Below are 18,099 nucleotides of genomic sequence, written 5' to 3' on the forward strand. Positions count from 1 at the left end.
CCTCTCCTGCCCCTGGTGTGTGTGTGTGTGTGTGTGTGTGTGTGTGTGTGTGTGTGTGTGTGTGTGTAGAGGTCAGAAGACAGCTCTTAAGAGCTGGATCCGGAAATAAACTCCAGGTGATCAGGGCTGAACACACACCTCCCTTTGTTATCAGAAAAATGTGTGCTTAGTTTCAGGAAAGAGAAAAAAAAACCTACTTGGGCACAACTATTCCACTCACATACTGAGACAAATTCATAGCAGTTTCTACTCCTTGTATCCACTCAAAACAAAATAACATACAGGCTGTTAGAACCAAATCTGAGTTATTTTTGTAGTATCTGTCTGCAGGCATCGTTCTTCATGGGTTCTAGCCATTTCCAGATGATAGGGACATCTCCAGCACGAACCTGTAGAAAGAGATCTCTGAACGAGGATGCCTATGCCAGTCTAAACCAGCCTCCAGGGAAGCCACAGCTCTGCTAACTACGTGATGTAGACTCTACTGTGACTTGCATAAGCAACTTTCATGGTTACCTAAAAACATAGAGCAGCTCTGTGAAGGGATGCCCTTGCTGCTAACAATAAGGCATGTGAAGGGTGCGTGTGTGAGGAAACCTAGTGAGCTGGGGGAAAATTCTGTCACCCACACCATGCAGTCTGGCACACGGAGGGACAAAGGTTTGCACTCACTGAGGGGAAAATCTGATCAATACTGTGCATTTCAGTAGAACCACTTTTAAAAGACTATAAGGCTGAGTGACGTCAACTTGTTAATTGCAACAGTAGTTAACTGTTTTTCTTAAAAATAAAGTTTTTTTTTCTTTTCTTTCTTTCTTTTTTTAAAGGTAAGTTACCACTATCCATTCTTTAGACTGTGACCTCCAGGAATCATTTCCCTTAGGCAGAGGCAGTTTAATGGGTGGGGAACATTTGTTTTAGTTTCCCGCTTCAGGATTTTAAGTGCAAGTACCTGGTCTTCCTTGTTTGTACCTGTTCCCTAACACCCAGTGCTGTGAGCCTGGCATACAGTAGCCATGGGACCAACATCTGTGGGGTTATTTAATAGACTGGTTGAAGAACTGCACTTGAACAGATAAGGGAAGTAGCCTCAGAACACGTTTCTGAGACTGGATGCCGGTTTTGCTAACAATGACTATAGCAACCTCTGCTGGCGAGTGGTGAAACTACACTACAGAATGAGGAAAAGAAAAAAACAGCAGGGAGATCATTTTTCTCAAGAGTTTCTCTTCCCGGCCCACATTTCGACATAGAGGGAGCATAGTAGGGTTGTGCTCATTTATGCTATTTTATATGTCTCAGATATGGTGAATTCAAAATTTAGAACGAATTAAATTTTCTCTGAGGCGTCTGGGGAAGGCAGTAAATAACAGAAACTAATGCAGCACAAGAAATGGAAGGCTGGACCTTCATTGTGACCATCTGTCAGCCAGTAAATTATTCAAGGTCTATATCCAAGAAGCATCTGGAAAGGAGGCACAGTCACTGAAATTATCTTGCTCTGTTAATCTTGTTAATATTGCAGATTTGTTCTTGTTATGGTGAGTATCCTACATCATATATATATATTTGTATTTATAAATATCACTTAATATCCCCTCGAGTCTATTTTTGTTTCTTCTTGCCTATAAGGTTTGTTAACTTGAAGAGGCATGTGTTTTCTTTCTCTTTTTTTTTTTTGTAAGAAAGAATATATTTGGCTGTTCCTTCCTACTTCATCCCACCCCCACCTCCATCCCCACCCACCCCACGGTTCAGAAGCCAGTCGTGACTAACACAGTCCTAGAGTGACCTCTGGCTGCAGCATGTATACACAGGCTTTGAGCTCAGTCCTGAAAGCCCTCCAACAGCAACTTCCCAGGGTGTGAAAGGGGATACATTTACAACCGCGATAAAAAGGATGCTGTTGGCTTAATCTTTTATAATCTGAAAACTACTGGCTTTTCTAGAAATAATACAACAGAAATCTCCTCTCCAAAATAAATTGTATGGGCCTATAAAATAGTTCATCAATTTACCCTGTTAATTGTAAATAGCTATCCTGTAAACATTTACCCTATAAATGGTGAAAGACCTGGTTTGGAAAAGATTATTTCACGTTCTTAATCGGATAAACGTGACGTGTAGAACCAGTGAATAATCGAAAGCTACCTCTGGGGAGTGGCAGTGTTCCCTGCGGGGTCCATGGCCTGAAATTCCAGGATATCTGAATCCACTTGCAAAGAAGGGTTTATGATGTAAAGGATGGTCTTACTGCTTAAGTCCTTCTGGCTAAATCGCTCGTGGATGAATTCACCTACAAGCAAGACATAGATGAATCTCATGGGTAATCAAATCAAACATCACTTGAGAATTGGTAAAACCACACAGCTGCTTTGTATGAAACAGATTTAAGGAACAGAGTGCCAGGCTGGAGATTCTATTCAGGCGGTAGTGCTTGCCTAGCATGCACGGAATACACCCAAACCCCTGCAGGCCGACATGCACCTGGAATCTTAACACTTGAGATATAGAGGAAGAACAATCAAAAGTTAAAGGCCATCTTCAACTACATATCAAATTTGAGGCCAGCCTGGGCTACCTGTTTAAAAAAAAAAGGTGATATCCATTTAAGGAAAATTAACATTATTGTAGCTATGTTCAGATTCAAACGTGATGGCTCATATTCATCTTCCAGTTTGCTTTGCTTCAGAGATATTTGCCTTACAATACTAAACTAAAGAGAAAGGGAATAGGGAGTTAACAATACCCATCACCTCTGCCATCCTGTTGAAGGAGGCGTTGTGATCATTGCCTTCCTGAAGAAGAAATACTGTAAAATTTAGCAAAACCATTAGGGGAGAAAACAGACTTTATTTTAAAGGAGCTGATATAATTGAGGGTTCATACTAAGAGAAAGAAATTAGTCTCAAAAATCAGTCTCATCCTGGCACTGTGTTCTGAATATAACATAACACGAAAATAAAATAAAACAACAACAAATCAGTGAAGAGTTCAGCTGCTGTGTGTTAGGAACTGTTTCTCCTTATGAAGATGAATTTAGAAGATTCAGCTTCAAACCCCTATTAGCAACAATATTGATTTATAAACTAAGTCTATATCCACAAGCCCTAGGGAGCACTCACCAAATGTGCCTACCTACACTTAAGTGAGTTACTCTCTAGCCCTGCCAGCAAGCAGTAGTTTAAAATGAAGAATTACAAGGATTTAGATGGAAGGTACCCCCCCCAAAAAAAGATAAAACGAACCTGTTGTTGTGTTCTCTAGACGTCCGTGCAATGGGCCTCGTAAAATCTTAAAGATGATCTGGTCATCCTCTGTGTCAGGGTCCGACGCCTTCAGCACGTGGGAAGTGATGTAAATCCCATAGCAGCCATTTTTCAAGAGCCCCACTTGAGAAGGGGAGTGCAAGTGTGTGATCTGGGGCGCTGCCTTGTCCAGCTGGTCCACCTGAGTCATCAATGGAACATTACACAAGGACTTCTCTCCCTGTACTACCCAGGGCTTTCAGAGTTGAACAATGGCTAGAAATAATACAACAAAAATCCCCTCTCCAAAATAAATTGTATGAGCCTATGAAATAGTTCATCGATTTACCCCGTTAATTGTAAACAGCTATCCTGTAAACATTTACCACATAAGTGGTGAAAGACCTGGTTTGGAAAAGATTTCCGGATCCTCAATTTAGGGATCACTTAGAAGAATCCTTATCTGTTGATTCCTGCCAAAGCCTGTCTTGTTCACCCTATCCTAACAAATACAGAGACTTGCTTTCCATCAGAATCCTTCACCCAGATTTATGATGTCTCGTGTCTGACTTTCCTTAAAAATAGTAGTTTTATGAAGGGAAATACTGTATCTTCCCACCCAATGCCCACTCTTGCACATGGCACTAGGCCTGAACCATAGCAGAAGCACACGGAATCATGGAATATGCTAAAAATGACCCAAGAATTACACTGCAAATTTAATGTTAGCCCGACAGAAAGATTTGCTGTGTTTAATGAAATACATAAGCAGAATCCTAGGTATTTACAAATGCCAAAGACCTTGTCCACATGCCTTTGCCCAAATGCCAAAAGTGTTGAACAGAAAAACTGAAATAGCTTACTATAAAAATTACAAAAGTGATCATCATTAGACTGTGTACTGTTCTACTAAGGCTGAAGACCACTGGACTCAATGAACGGACTAAGATATTTAAGGGTAGTGGCTGTGGCAGAGATGGAATTCCCTGGGGGCAAGCTGGCCTGCCAGATTAGCTGAACTAGCAAACCCCTACCTACCTACCTACCTACCTACTTACCTACCTATCTACCTATCTACCTATCTACCTATCTACCTATCTACCTACCTACCTACCTACCTACCTACCTATTATTTTTAGTTCTTCCATCCATCAACTTTTCCCTTGGTTATTCATGGTTACTCTTAGCACCACACAGAACCTGTTGATCCATGCTTGAGTTACTTACCTCGGTCAGCGTATTATTTGGTGGCAGTCAAGAAATACTGTATTGTCTTGACAAAACAACTCTTGGAAGCAAGACACTGGGAGTGTCTTTTCTCCTACATTGCTGGCAGGGCCAGCTGCTTCATAAAACTTTGCTTGACCTCTCTGCTCTGAGGGACCAGGGGGTCAAGGAAATTTGGGGTCAAAGAAAAAACATAGGCTTTCTCTGTAAGTGTTTAGTACAAGGTTGGATTGTTTGTTTATTTGTTTGCACAAGGGATAGCTGACATTTGTAATGAAAACGAAGCTTTACCAAACCTAACAGAGCCTTCACAACTTCAGAGAAGGAACAAACTCTTAGAATACTTCACTGTCAGAGGAGCACCATGGTGGAGAGATCTGTTTTAGTTCTAACACATTCTCTCTGCTCCACCCCCATTTCCACCTCTGGAGTACAGACAGGAAGCAGCCGTGTCTACATGTAGAATTTGTAACTCTTAGAAACTTTCAGGAAACACATCCAGAAAAGCATTTTTTTCAGGAGACACTGCAGTGCCTGTGTATTGATGACATCAACACCATCTCCTAAGAATCTGCTGCCTTCACAGTGCCAGAGACTCATCCATGCCCAGAGACCCTGAACGTTAATTCTGTGACTAGTGCTCTAGGCCACAGGCCTGGACTGACTACATAATGTAGACTGCGTGAGCCTTATCCAGTCCATTGCTAGTCCAAAGAGAAAGACTGGGGTTCCCTCAAAGAAATAAGAGCTTTATCTCTCGACCCCTTTTAGAACCAAGGCTACAGTATCACCTTGGCTGCCAGTTTTAGTTTACTGGCTTGCTTGCATAGTACATCTTGAGCGTGCCGAGATCTGTAATAGCATGATATGATTCCTAAATCAACTTGTGCCTACGTGCCCCTCTGTCTTTCACAGACACAAACTTTCTGTCTCTCACATTCTATTGATCTGTATTGTCAATCCACAGAGATATATGAATACTATATGCAGAGGCTAAAGAACAAGGAGAAAATAGTATCTCACTAGTCAGAGGGTATCCTGAAGTAGAGACAAAATTGCATCTTTGTTGCTGTTGGTTGAAGTGTGTGGAACAGAGTGAACTCCATCCAAGAAGTGTACGTGTAAGGGTTCTGAGAGCCAGAACATACTTGATGTGTTTTGACTAAAAGACGAAAAACACTCTGCCCTCCAAGAATTGTTGAGAGTCTCCAAATGTGGCCGTCTGGAGCCATAGGAAGGACAGAGGATTTGGAATCAAACAGACTTGACGTCTTTGATCAAATTATTTAACTTCTGATACTCTGTTTCTTCGTGTATAAAAAATTTAGACAATAAAACCTACCACATAAAATGTTTATGAGAATCAAATGAGATTTATGCAAAGTAGCTCTGATCTTCAGACAACCATTTTAGAAGCATGCAAAGCATGTAAGAGTTAGAAGAGATGGACTGTAAAAAAGGCATGTAGATATGACAGGGCCACAGCACTCAGCTGGTGCTTTGCACAAGACTGGGTCCATCCACGTTTCATCACGAGTACAGGAGGGATCACAAAACTCCACCACCGCTCCCCGTAGTCCTACTGACAGTTAATGGCTGCTGGAGAAGAGAGCATTGTTTTCTTCAGTGATGTAGCTGTTGCTATATTCCTCGTGTTCCAGCTAATAACCTCTACCAAACTCCGTGGGTCTCACACACACGAAGAAGATGTTGAAGAATGGTTTCAGTAGAGGGCGGGGGGGGGGGAGGGATGAAATGGAGAATAGGGAATGGGAATAATTGAGATTCATTATACAGTTTATATATTAAACTGTCTAGGAATTAAAAGTGAGAAAGAGGTATCCGTAGCTGCTGCTGCTGTTATCGCCGTCACCAGCTCCTGGGTGATACTGATGCAGCCTTGTAAGTTACAATGCCTGAGTAAGCAGAATCCTAAAGGCACGATTATCATCACAAATGTCTAGTACATACCTCAAACATGTCTCAGGGAATGTGATAGTGCCTCAGATGGCCTAATCTTATTTAATTGCCACTACAGTCTGCAGTCATGCTTTTCAAAAATTAGATGTGGTAGTTTGAATGAGACCAGCCTCACAGGCCCATGTATTTGAACGCTTAGTCCCCAGTTGGTGGACTGCTTAGGAAGGATTAGGAGGCGTGTGCTTGTTGGAGGTGTGGGCTTGGAAGTTTCAAAAGTCCATGCGAGACTCTGTCTTACTCTCTGCCAAGAGCTTGTGGGTCAGGATATAAGCTCTCAGCTACTGCTCCAGGACCATGCCTGCCTGTTGCCGTGATCCCCACCATGACAGCCATGGACTAACCCTTTGAAGTTGTAATCAAGCCCCCAGTAAAACGCTTTCTTCTGCCTTGATCATGGTGTCCCTTTCATAGCAACAGTGCAATAACTAAGACAGGAGGAGCCAAAGGGCTCATTTTAGGTTTCACAGATAATAAATGGCAAAACAGAAATTCAAATCTAAATTTTCCCGAATCTAAGACCCATGATTTTGTTCCTTCCTGCACTCCCCCCCTCCCCATTCTTAAGGTTAGCTCTCTGCACAATCAGACAGATGACCTGGCATGCTGCTGCCTGGGCCTTAATGCCAGGTGAGCAGAAGTAAGGAAATTCTCCTCTCATCTCTGGCACAAACTATGTGCCTGCTGTACTTGCCTGGATAGTGAAGCGAACAGGCTCTTTCTGAACTTTCCCATCCACAACAAAGCCTTGGTTCTTCCGGTCTGTGGCTAAGAAAGTAAAGCAGTCCTCCTGTGTGCCGCCTCCTGAGTGCTGGTAGGCTACATCCCTGCTGTCCACATCTCGCTGGGTGAAATTGTGTTCAAGTACTTTCCCTCTCAGGTAGAGGTACCCATGTCGTGGGAGCTGGGCCAGAAAGAAAGTTAGGTTCTCTGGAGGTGTGTCGGGGTCAGTCAGCTGAAGGTGATCAACAGACAGTAGGCCCACAGCCCCTTCGGCTAACCTCAGCCTTTTGTTCTTGGTCAGCACAGGCAAGGCGCTGTCCACAGTCTGCAGTGTGATCTCAAACACCCCATGCTGGGTCTGCAGTCCATTGCTGATGGTAAATCTGGCAAAGAGAGGCAAGGCAGCCTTCAGCATGGGCTCTTGTGTCCCCATCGACTGGAATGAGATGATAACACACGCCTTTACTACAGGACATACCACATTGACACTCAAAGGGAAAAGAAGAGATAGGATTCCTTCTGTTATTAACCCAGTTGCTAGGCAATATACACAACGACCATGCTACATCCAAGAATATTTTCCCAACATCATTGTTGTCCCTCCTGTGATGAAGCAGGCAAGCTCAGTGTAATCTTTTGTCCCAAACAAGAATTTCCTGTCCAACTGGGCCCATTGTGTGAGTAGCTAGTGTGTGCTCATATATTTTTAATATTGCAGCAATATATTTTTATATATTACTACATGGAATGTAGAAAACAGAACTTTAAAGACCCCAGTATAATGAGACACTGAATAGGAAAATTTAGTCTAATTTGTATATTTTCATGCTTTTTTCCAGTACTGGGTATCGAACCCAGAGCTTTACATGTGTTAGTATAGTGCTCTACCACTGTGCTATATTCCCAAACATCATTTTTATTTCTGAAAACAAAACAAAAAAACCCCAAAAAACAAAAAGAAAAGAAAACAAAAAACCTCCACAAAATAAAAAAAAGTCTGTCTGTTTCACTTTCTCTCTCTCTCTCTCTCTCTCTCTCTCTCTCTCTCTCTCTCTCTTTCTCTGTCTGTGTGTGTGTGTGTGTGTGTGTGTGTGTGTGTGTATGTCACAGCACATGGGCAGAGTCAGTGGATAATTTGCACATCAGGTCTTACCTTCAGTTTATTTGAAACAAGATCTGTTGTCTGCAGCTGTATATGACAGGCTAGCTGTACCCCCAGCTCTCCACCCCTAAGATTCCAGGGATCCTCATGTCTCTAGCTCCTATGTCACCATAGGAATGCTGGGATTGCAGATGTGCACTTCTGCATCTGGCAGCAGTGTTTGTGAGAACATTGGTAAAGTTTGTAAAAGGAAGGTCACATTATCCAGCCATGTTATCTTATCTAGCTCACTTTCCTTTCTGGGACTACTTGTCATATTTTTGTAAGATGAGAGAATAGGCCAGAAAAATATGAGATACCACTCAGCTCCACGGTATTCTGTGAGACTCTAACCTCTTAGAATCTACATGTGCTTTTCTGCACCTGCTTCCTTTGAGGTAGGTAGGTATTGATGATAAACAAGGATCCTTTAGAAACCTAGTAGAGGGCATGGACAGGTAGATAAGAGTTAGCACTAGAACTCAGATTATTTTCTCTGCACACTGTTCTTACAAAGTTTTCAAACAGTAACTTAACAATTCCCCACCCTTCCACACACACAAATCAAGAGTCGTAGTTCCTAAGTACCAATGTCCAACTTTGAAGAGAAAGTAGAAACGACACCCAGTTGGGGTCAGTAGACCTTTCTTACAATCTTGAGCATGTTTTCCTTACGTCAATCACTAGTGCTATTCTATTCAATGCGATCAGTCACATAGTAACACTGGTTTTTGATAATGTTTCAACATTTTGTTTCCATTGCAAAGAAACTTAATAATATCATGAACTGTCCTAGTTATCATTAGCTGTCAACTTGACAGAGCCTAGAATCACCTAAGAAGGGAGTCTCCATCAATAGGTTGTCCAAATCAGACTGGATTGTGAGCATGTTTGTTGGAGATTGGCATAATTGTAAATTGATGTAGGAGAGTTTAGCCAACTGTGGGCGGCACCATTCCCTGAGCAGGTGATCCTAAACTGTATAATAAAGCCAGCTAACTATGAGTCTGTTAGAGTAAGCCAGTAAAGGGAGTAGCATGCTTCAAGTTTCTGGTTGTATTTCTGCACTGATTTCCCTCAATCATGAAGTATAAGTCAAATAAATCCTTTCCCTTACCTGCTTTTGGCCATTGTGTTTGAAGGTAAAAGAGAGTTTGAACTTATTTATATAAATAAGGCACAATATTAGAACTCTGAAAAGTTAGAAATTTACTGCTATCAAAAGAGATTGACAAATTTACCACAGACCAAAGGAATGAATGTACTAAGACCTACTCAGAGTTGTTTCTTAACAGTGTCTCTTCACTCATGGGTGCTGGAATATATATGCAGGATGCAAATTCCACTGGAGCAAGAATATATGGAGTATGTTTATATTGATGTGAAAATTTGTAATAGCATATTTTACTGGAATATAACATTAAATCATACAAAAGCCCTCTCTTTTAACTAGAGAAAGCATCACATTTATTTTACAAATCTGGCGTATTTGATCAGGAAATTCCTTGTCCCCTGAATTGGCTCTTGTGCTCCAGGATTTGAGTGCAGATGATTTACTTCTGGCCAGGAAGGAACCTGAAGCCAAGAGGTGAAACCAGCCTTCCTGGGGCAAAGGACTCAGGGAGAAGCATACTTAGCAAAAAGTCAAGGGAGATAGGCTTGGCTGAGTGCAGATTTTGCTTTGAAGATTATGCTTAAAGGTTTTGTTTGTTTGATAATTTTATACATGCTCAAATCTATCCTCTTCCCCTCTTTCTCCTCCAATTTTTCTACTAGCCCTCTACTACTTTTCTCTCCCAACTTCATGTGCTACCAAAAAACAAACAAACAAACAAACAAAAACAAAAAACTCAATTAAGTTCACTTGTACATAGGTGTAGGAAAATCTACTGAAGAATGGGAAGCTTCTTAGGTCCCATCCCTAATGAAAAGTGACTGCCTATCCTTCAGCAGCCATCGGTCCTAACAGCTCCTTAGCTAGGCGTGGTTCTACATAAGCCCATCCACACCCATGCTGCTATTACACCTGGTTTGGTCTTAACACAATCAGTCACAGCTGCTGAGAGTGCATCTCTGCAATGACCCTGTCATGTCTGGCAAATAATGTTTTCCTGCCATCTTCCCACCACTACTGGCTCTCTCCATCTTTCTGCCCCATGCTGTGCTGATGAGGCCCAAGCCATAGGGTGAAAGGGATGATGTTAATATCCAAATGATATCATTTGGAGCTCTCCTTGGCCTTTTGTTTTCTACACATTGACCTGTTGCAGATCTGTAACATCACCATTTACTGGGGGTGGGGTGGGGGTGGAGGTCTCTGATGAGGACTGAAAGATGCACTAACAGTCTATTCTGCCATTTCTAAAGTGAAAAGTCTTTCTGTTTCCTAACAGAATCCATATAAAATGTGCTCTTTGAGGGAGTTTAAATCAGTTATCAGTAATAAGATGAGAACTTATGGAAAATTTTATTACTATATCCATTTAACAACCTTTATCCATTAATAAACTTTATTAAGTTTTCCCCTAGGGCCTATGACCTTGCCAGCCATGATTTTGGACTCCATTAATTGTACTGAGCATTCATTTTATCTTGTGAAGTGAGACTTAAATCCAACCAGGAAGCAACTGGTTACTACCATAACATTAGTGCCACTGTTGTGCCCACGGACATATCTTGCCAGGCTAGGTGTTATTACAGTTCTCAGGTTGAAAGAAGACTAAAGATTTTGAGCTTTCTAAGTCACAAAGACTATCTACAAGGAAAATAGGATGTGACACATGGAAAAGCAATTGATGTTCCCAAAATTAAAATAGCTAAATAAAAAAGTTTAAAAATTTCACATATCCCTAATCTAAGTCTGTAAACAATGTGATTTTCCCTGGAGCATCAGTATGCACAGTTTGAAGAAAGATACTGAGTTGTTCAGGAGAATATATATGTGTATATGTGTATATATATATATATATATATATATATATATATATATCTTGGCAATCATATTTTCTTTGATGAATAAGTTATATACAAATTGGAAATTTTCTTTGGCTGAACATGAAGTATCATCAAATAATTTTGATGGAAAAGCAAGTACACTTGAAGAGATATCTGTGTGTTAATTTTGTGGACAGCCTCAAAGATCAATGGAGAAGCGCTGTGAGGTGCAGCACTGAGCTCTGTCTCTCTGGCAAGGATCTTCACAGGACTGACTTCATTCTCTTCTTCCCTGTGACTTCCCCCTCTTCTAGCTCTGTCCAGTGACTCAAAGTAGTTACACAAGAAAGAAGTGAGGCACACACACACACACACACACACACACACATCCCGTCTTTAAGGCTTCTTCCCCCATTCATGCCTCTGAAACATGCTTCACACCATCCATTCTGCCCAATCCCTTTCTCAAATGAAATGACTATTCCCTACGTATGTGTCCCTGTGGAGTGTGCGCCCTTGTGTATGTGGGTGCATGCGTACGTGTGTGTACGAGTGTGTAGGTCAGAGGTTGACATCAGGTATCTTCCATTATTGCTCTCTATGTTTGTTTGTTTGTTGGTATGGTCTTTTACTGAATCTGGAGCTCATGAATTCGGCAACAGTGGGCAATCAGTGAGCTCTAGGGATGTGTCTGTATTACCTCTCCAGCTCCAGGATTGCGGGTGTGTGCCATCATGCCTGCATGGCAAGCATTTTACCAACTAAGCCATCTCCTCACCCTCACGATCTGCAGTTTTTGTTTGTTTGTTTGTTTGTTTGTTTGAAGACAGGGTTTCTCTGTATAGCTCTGGCTGTCCTGGAACTCACTCCATAGACCAGGCTGGCCTCAAACTCAGAAATCTGCCTACTTCTGCCTCCCAAGTGCTGGGATTAAAGGCGTGCGCCACCACTGCCCAGCCATGGTCTGCATTTTTAATATTAGCATTACCTGTAGAGTTAAGGAGTTTGCGCCCCCATTACAAGGCTGTCAAATATCAGGTGAAAAGGAAGAAGAAAGCAAAAGGAGGTAAGACAAATCAGGAGGGAGACAGTCCAGCGTGAGCCACAGAGGGGAGCTGGGTGCTCCAAGGTGGCCATTTTTAATATTTGACCGGAGACTCAGTTCTGAAAAATATCCTTTAAAGACAGCTCTTTCAAGCTCAGTGTCAAGGCAAAACATGACCTCTTGGAGGACACTGAAATTGTCTCCTGACCCATACTGTCCTTCTCACACCCCTCCCCGCCTGATGCTGGGGAATCTGACCACCTGGGAAATAGGCAATGTGCCATCTAACAGATGGGAATGAGGGTGAGCAGGCCAGGGACCATGGAAGAGTAAGAAATACATTTACTGAGGCCAGTGCTCCCAGCTGGGACACTGAAGCAGCTGTCTGCATTGACCTAAAGCTAATAAGTCAGGGGTGAAAAAAGATGCAATTTCTAAACATGACTGGATCAAATACATCATTCCACTTTCGTGAGTAATGATGAAAGCTACTCACTGGCAGAGGAGCATCAACCAGGGTGAGAGACGGAGCGAATGGTTCTGCTTGAATGGTCCCATCAGAATAAGGCTAGCACAGTAATGAAACAAGGGCAGCAGAGCTTCTGCCTGCAAAATGCGAGCAAAGAGACTCACCGTGCCTCCCTTCGCAACCCTGCAAACATAACCTGAAAGTCAGTGGTGTCCATCCTGAGGTGAGGAGGCCAGCCTATGGAGGTATTAGTTCTGTCTGCAGGTCCATTTTGTTTGATTTTCCTTGTTATTCCCTCCTCCCACTCCCCCACCCCACTGCAAAAAGATGCAGCCAGGATGCCCAGCATTCTCATAAAATTTAGGGGATGACTTCAGGTTTGTCTAGGGTGTCTGCCTGGTCTGATTTTACCATTACCACAGTGCTGTCAAGCTTTCTGCATTTCCTGGCAATAGAGTTGGCTGAAGAATCTGCCATCTGTCATGGCATTTAAAAGATAAAAATGGAATCATAAATAGTGCCAGCTCCTCAGGAAAAAAAAAAAAAAAGTCCAGCCGGCATGTCAAAATGGAGGACATTAACATGTTCTTTCAGGACCCAGCCGCCAGCAGCTGAAGTCAGCTTGCTAATCGCTCCATGTCATCTGTCCTAGAGTGGGCTGCCAAATCTCTCTTCCAGGCCAGCAGCACCAAACAATGCGGGGGAAATTTATGATTCACAAAATATTTTTGCAGAAGGTAAAATTCAACCATTAAACCCTATTTAATTAATGCTGCCACATCCTACATTAAAAAGAGAAAGAGGGAAAATTCTCTACCATAGAATTCATTTCTTTTACCCAGCCAAATTCCTTGCCAAATTTAACAGCAAGCAACATAAATTTGGGTGATTAGATTGGTTGCATATATTTAATTTTTAAAAAGCACCATGATCACACTTTCATTAAAACAGGCACTCAGCTTTGGTTTAGAGCCACCTGACAAACAACACAGCAGCCTGTGATTGGGTGAGCGAAATGACAAGATTAAAATGTGGATCTTGGGCAGATGCGAGGCTCTTCCATTATAAATATGTAAAACTGCTGGCCCCAGATCAGAACAACACATTGAAGGGTTTCCTTCGCACAAACAGAGTCTCCACTAATTTTTGCTACAAAAAAAAAAGGTATAGTGCAAAGAATACTTCGTTTGTAATAAACTCTTGGTTCTCAAGGAAGTCCGGATGCACAGTTGTTACATCAATCAGGTGATGCCTTTGTCTCTCGAAATTTAGGATTCTGTGCACAAACTGATAACAACCACATCACTCTCAAGATGGTGGCTAGAGGCCTGGAAGAAAGACATACAGAGTGCCCTGTCCCAGATAATGTGGGTATTCCGACAACAGAAGCTTCCCCTCAGGTAAGTGAAGGCACTAGGCTGGATGGATGCTCTCTGCCTTTCATGTTCCTCCCTCTGGCCCTGTTTTCTAATCTGAGTCACTCAAAGGCCATCTTGGTGATCTCACCACGTGACTTTACTACCTTCACTCTTGAAACTGCCATTCTGCTCTACAGCAGTGGTCTCAGCCTTCCTAGTGCTGCAACGTTATCCAGCTCCTCATGCCTCACTCACCCTTCTCTGTGGTTCCCTGAGACATCCCCAGTTGGTGTGGCCGTTCTCTCCTCACTCTTCATTCATGCCACACGTGGTGACCCCCAACCATAAAAGTATTTCATTGCTGCTTTCATAACTGTAATGACGTTACTGTTATGAATCATAATGAAAATGTCTGATATACAGGATATCGGATATGTGACCCCAACAGGGTCGTGACCACTGCTCTACATCAACATTTTTTTTCAATAAAATAAATGTTCTTAGAAAGAAACCTTTTAACTCTAAAACCAGAAATGCTTATGCATTAAAATGTCAATTCCACTAATGCTACAACAATATAAACAAGAAAACAATTTCTTAAGTCCTGGGTAGATGTTCCCCAAGACTGCAGAGACGAGGACTCATATTCTTTGTTAAAAAGAGGAAACTAAATATAAAGAGTGGGTAGAGAACGTCCACACCAACTGGGGATGTCTCCGGGAACCACGCAGAAGGGTGAGTGAGGCAGCAGGGCCGGCCTCTCACCGTCCAGTCCTTTGCTCATGAAGCTCCCTCCTCCACCAGCCCACGCCATTTCTCAGCTTCGTAGCGCTAGAAACCAAAATCACTGGCTCTAGGAAATCAGGCTACACACTTCTGCTGAAGAAAACCTTCAAAGAAACCCGGTATGAAAAACCAAACAGAAAACAGAATATCAAGAAACAAAACGAAGTGAAGGTCCAGTTAGTACAATCAGGTGAGGACCCAAGAGCCCAGTAGTTCCCTTTGTCTACAGGATGGCCTGGCAGGGCTTCTAGAAATTTTCATGGAGGCTCAAGAAGACACTCAAAGCAGTGGATTAGGCCAGCTCGGGGATGCTGTTCCTAAGGTATCAGATTCTTGGAGAGCCTTTCAAAAGACAGATTCCAGCTGAGATTAGAGTTACCAAAACTGTCATGAGGCCCAAGAATTTGGGATGTATAATACTCCCATGTAAGGTACTCCCAAGTGAGGTGCTCCCACATGTGGTGCTCCCATGTGTGATGGTCCTGTATGTAGTAAGGGATTTGGGTTTAGGTTTCCACCATCTTAGCAGCTCACCTTTTCTTGCCTATATCTGTTTATATTCACTCACTGGTTCTTCAGCCAGCTCACTGCAGTGTTCCTCCAGCAGCCATTAATGTCTGGAGCTGACAGACTTGTAGGCATTAACTAGAGAAACAGGAATGGAGAGAAGCAAAAGGCCCCAGAAATGGGTATAAAATCAAATGCCCTGGTTCTGATAAACATGCATTAGACCAAGGAGTAGCTGTTTCCTTCTCAAATATGAAAGAGCAAGCACCACTCCTGTCTGAATGTCCTTACTCTTCAATGATCACATTTGCTCCTGCAAAGATGGAAGGTGATACGGTAGCCAAGGAGATAATGTTATACCAATGGCAACATCAGGGTAAGAATAATGGTAGATAGTGCCAACCCCATTTTCCCTCTGTTTCTGAGCGTTGTTGTGTGCACGTCACGGACCTAATTCATTTGAACCTCCCAATGGCCCTAATTGGCAAGTACAATGAGCACTCTCCAGTCTCACAGAAGGACCAGTAACACTTGCAGCCATATAATGTGATGACGCTCACTGCACTGTGAATCACAAAGGCAATAAATGACCCCGAACCTGTACTTTCACAATGGCAACTTAAACACAAGAGCCAACTAGAAGAGGAATCGCTCCCTTCTGATGTTTTCATTAGTGCACAACAGTAGTCAAGCACAAACTCAGTAAAGATATTGCTCAATTAAATAATTATCTTCCTGTTTTAGGACATCTATAAAGTGAAAGAGGGCACAGAAGGGATGGATCAGTTAGTAAAGGGCTTGATCTGAAAGCATGAGGACTTGGATTTGAGCCCTACATTTAAAAACAAAACAAAACCAAACAAAAACCCCTGAGTGTACTGGCATGCTATCCAAATGCTGGAGGCAGAGATAGGAAGAAGTTTCCTGAGCTCATGGCCAGCAGCCTGGCCTGCTGTGCAAGATCAAGGCTAAGAAGAGACCTTATCTCAAAAGCAAGGTGGATGGCATTTGAAGATTGACACCCAGGGTTGTACTCTGTCTTCCATATGAACACGCACTTGCACACACATGTGCATCACCCCCACATGAGCACACATATGCGAGAGGGGAAATACTAGTTCATATCGGTCTGTATTTCATTTTCATTGTTGTTGTTCTTTAATACTGGACTTAATCTAGTCCAGCCCTCAGAAATCACTTTTAAAGTTCAAATGGCAAGGAACATCACCCTTACTGACAGACTGTTCATCACAGCAGGAATTTAGATAGGGGAAATATGACAGAGAAGAGATTTAAATGTAGGTGCCTTTATAGCCCATGTGAGATAGTAAAAGCCCACTGGATAATATAGGAGTCTGCTATGCTTATGTTACTTTACAGTGCACTCCAGAAGTTAAATGGATGTGGCGAACATCTTACTGGGGATCAATAGTCCTGTATCTATGGCAGACAAACTAATGCTCTCTAACTGGTAAAAGTAAAAGCTGGATCAATATCCAATGGCTAATCCAAGATTGGCTGATCCTTGCTCCTGGCCCGGGTCTCCGATTTTATGAAGAACCACATGCCCACAGCTAGCCTCCACTGTTATTAGAGCCCTCAGAATTCCTCCTGCTTTGTGTGACTAGTAACAAACCTCCACATTTTAAATGAATGCAGATTTGCATTAATGTTGTATCTTTGCCTTTTCACCCCAGATCGTTATTCATCCCCATGATTTATTTGATACTGAATCCTTGAGCAGGTGCACAGTCCCCAATTATAACACGGTTTCTATGGGGAAATATGATCCACTTTGTGACAACGTGATTTATGATATAGTCACAGGAACATGTTGTGTCAAAAGGCAGTGTCTGCTCATGCCAAATTTATTATGCTAATATGTGCCTTTGCCTCAGATAGAAAAATGCACTCAGAGAGGGGAAATTATATTTCTGTCTTTTCTGGAGCGAGAGTCTTCTCGGTTCTTTGTGTTCCTTTCAGAGAAGGGCTTGAACACAGATCTGCGTATGACACTTAGTTTTTAACAACAGCCACGGCTGTTTTCCTTGCTTGTGCCATTTTAATAGTGTGTTTTCGCCTTTCCTACGGTTGGGAAACAGAAGAAAACACAGCTATAGGAGAGCTGGAAAAGGACCTAACGTTTCTTCCTCTAAAAGATTACACTGTTTCATGTATCCTTAAGTAAAGTCCCATGTCAGATACACATAATAGAGAGCCTAGCACAGCGAGACACACCAACTTCGATTCTTTTCTCTTCCTAAGCATTAATTTAAGGAAGGTGGTGCAGAAAAATGTCATGGGCTCACCTGAAGCTGTCCCTGAGGGCGGCTGTCCTGCTCTTGTGTATGTAGCAGACTGTCTGTCCTGCTATGTCCATCTGGCTAAAGCTGGTAATGGGAACTCCAGGATAGTGGATGTACTCCACTTGGCCATACTGTGGTGGGGAAGTGATGAGGTAGAGTAATTCCTCAGGCTTGTCTGTTCCGTCCGCAGCCAGAAGAGTGGCCGTTGTCAAGAGACCTCTGTCCCCTTTGGCTACCACGAGTGGTTTCACATGAATGACAATATCACCTGTGTGGCAAGGAAATTTTAGTTAAGATTCATATTTAAAATACTCGATGCCCCTATTGCTGAAGACACCACAGGCCTCAGACACAGGGCTTGGAGGGACTGAGCAGGAT

The 18,099-nt window shown here is 42.5% G+C and overlaps 1 protein-coding gene across 1 annotated transcript in view; it reads right to left on the reverse strand.

Annotated features, from left to right (window-relative positions):
• Frem1 (FRAS1 related extracellular matrix 1) overlaps positions 1-18,099 on the reverse strand; it is a 148,672-nt gene that overhangs the window by 32,498 nt on the left and 98,075 nt on the right. Inside the window, exons 24-27 of the mRNA XM_028753636.1 lie at positions 17,725-17,989; positions 7,147-7,558; positions 3,249-3,450; positions 2,152-2,296 (exon numbers count right to left, since the gene is read on the reverse strand). Of these exons, the coding sequence (XP_028609469.1) occupies positions 2,152-2,296; positions 3,249-3,450; positions 7,147-7,558; positions 17,725-17,989 (1,024 nt within the window). The remainder of the gene's footprint in view (positions 1-2,151; positions 2,297-3,248; positions 3,451-7,146; positions 7,559-17,724; positions 17,990-18,099) is intronic.

This window comes from Grammomys surdaster, unplaced genomic scaffold (assembly GCF_004785775.1).
Source record: "Grammomys surdaster isolate TR1022 unplaced genomic scaffold, NIH_TR_1.0 125951, whole genome shotgun sequence".
Lineage (NCBI taxonomy): Eukaryota > Metazoa > Chordata > Mammalia > Rodentia > Muridae > Grammomys > Grammomys surdaster.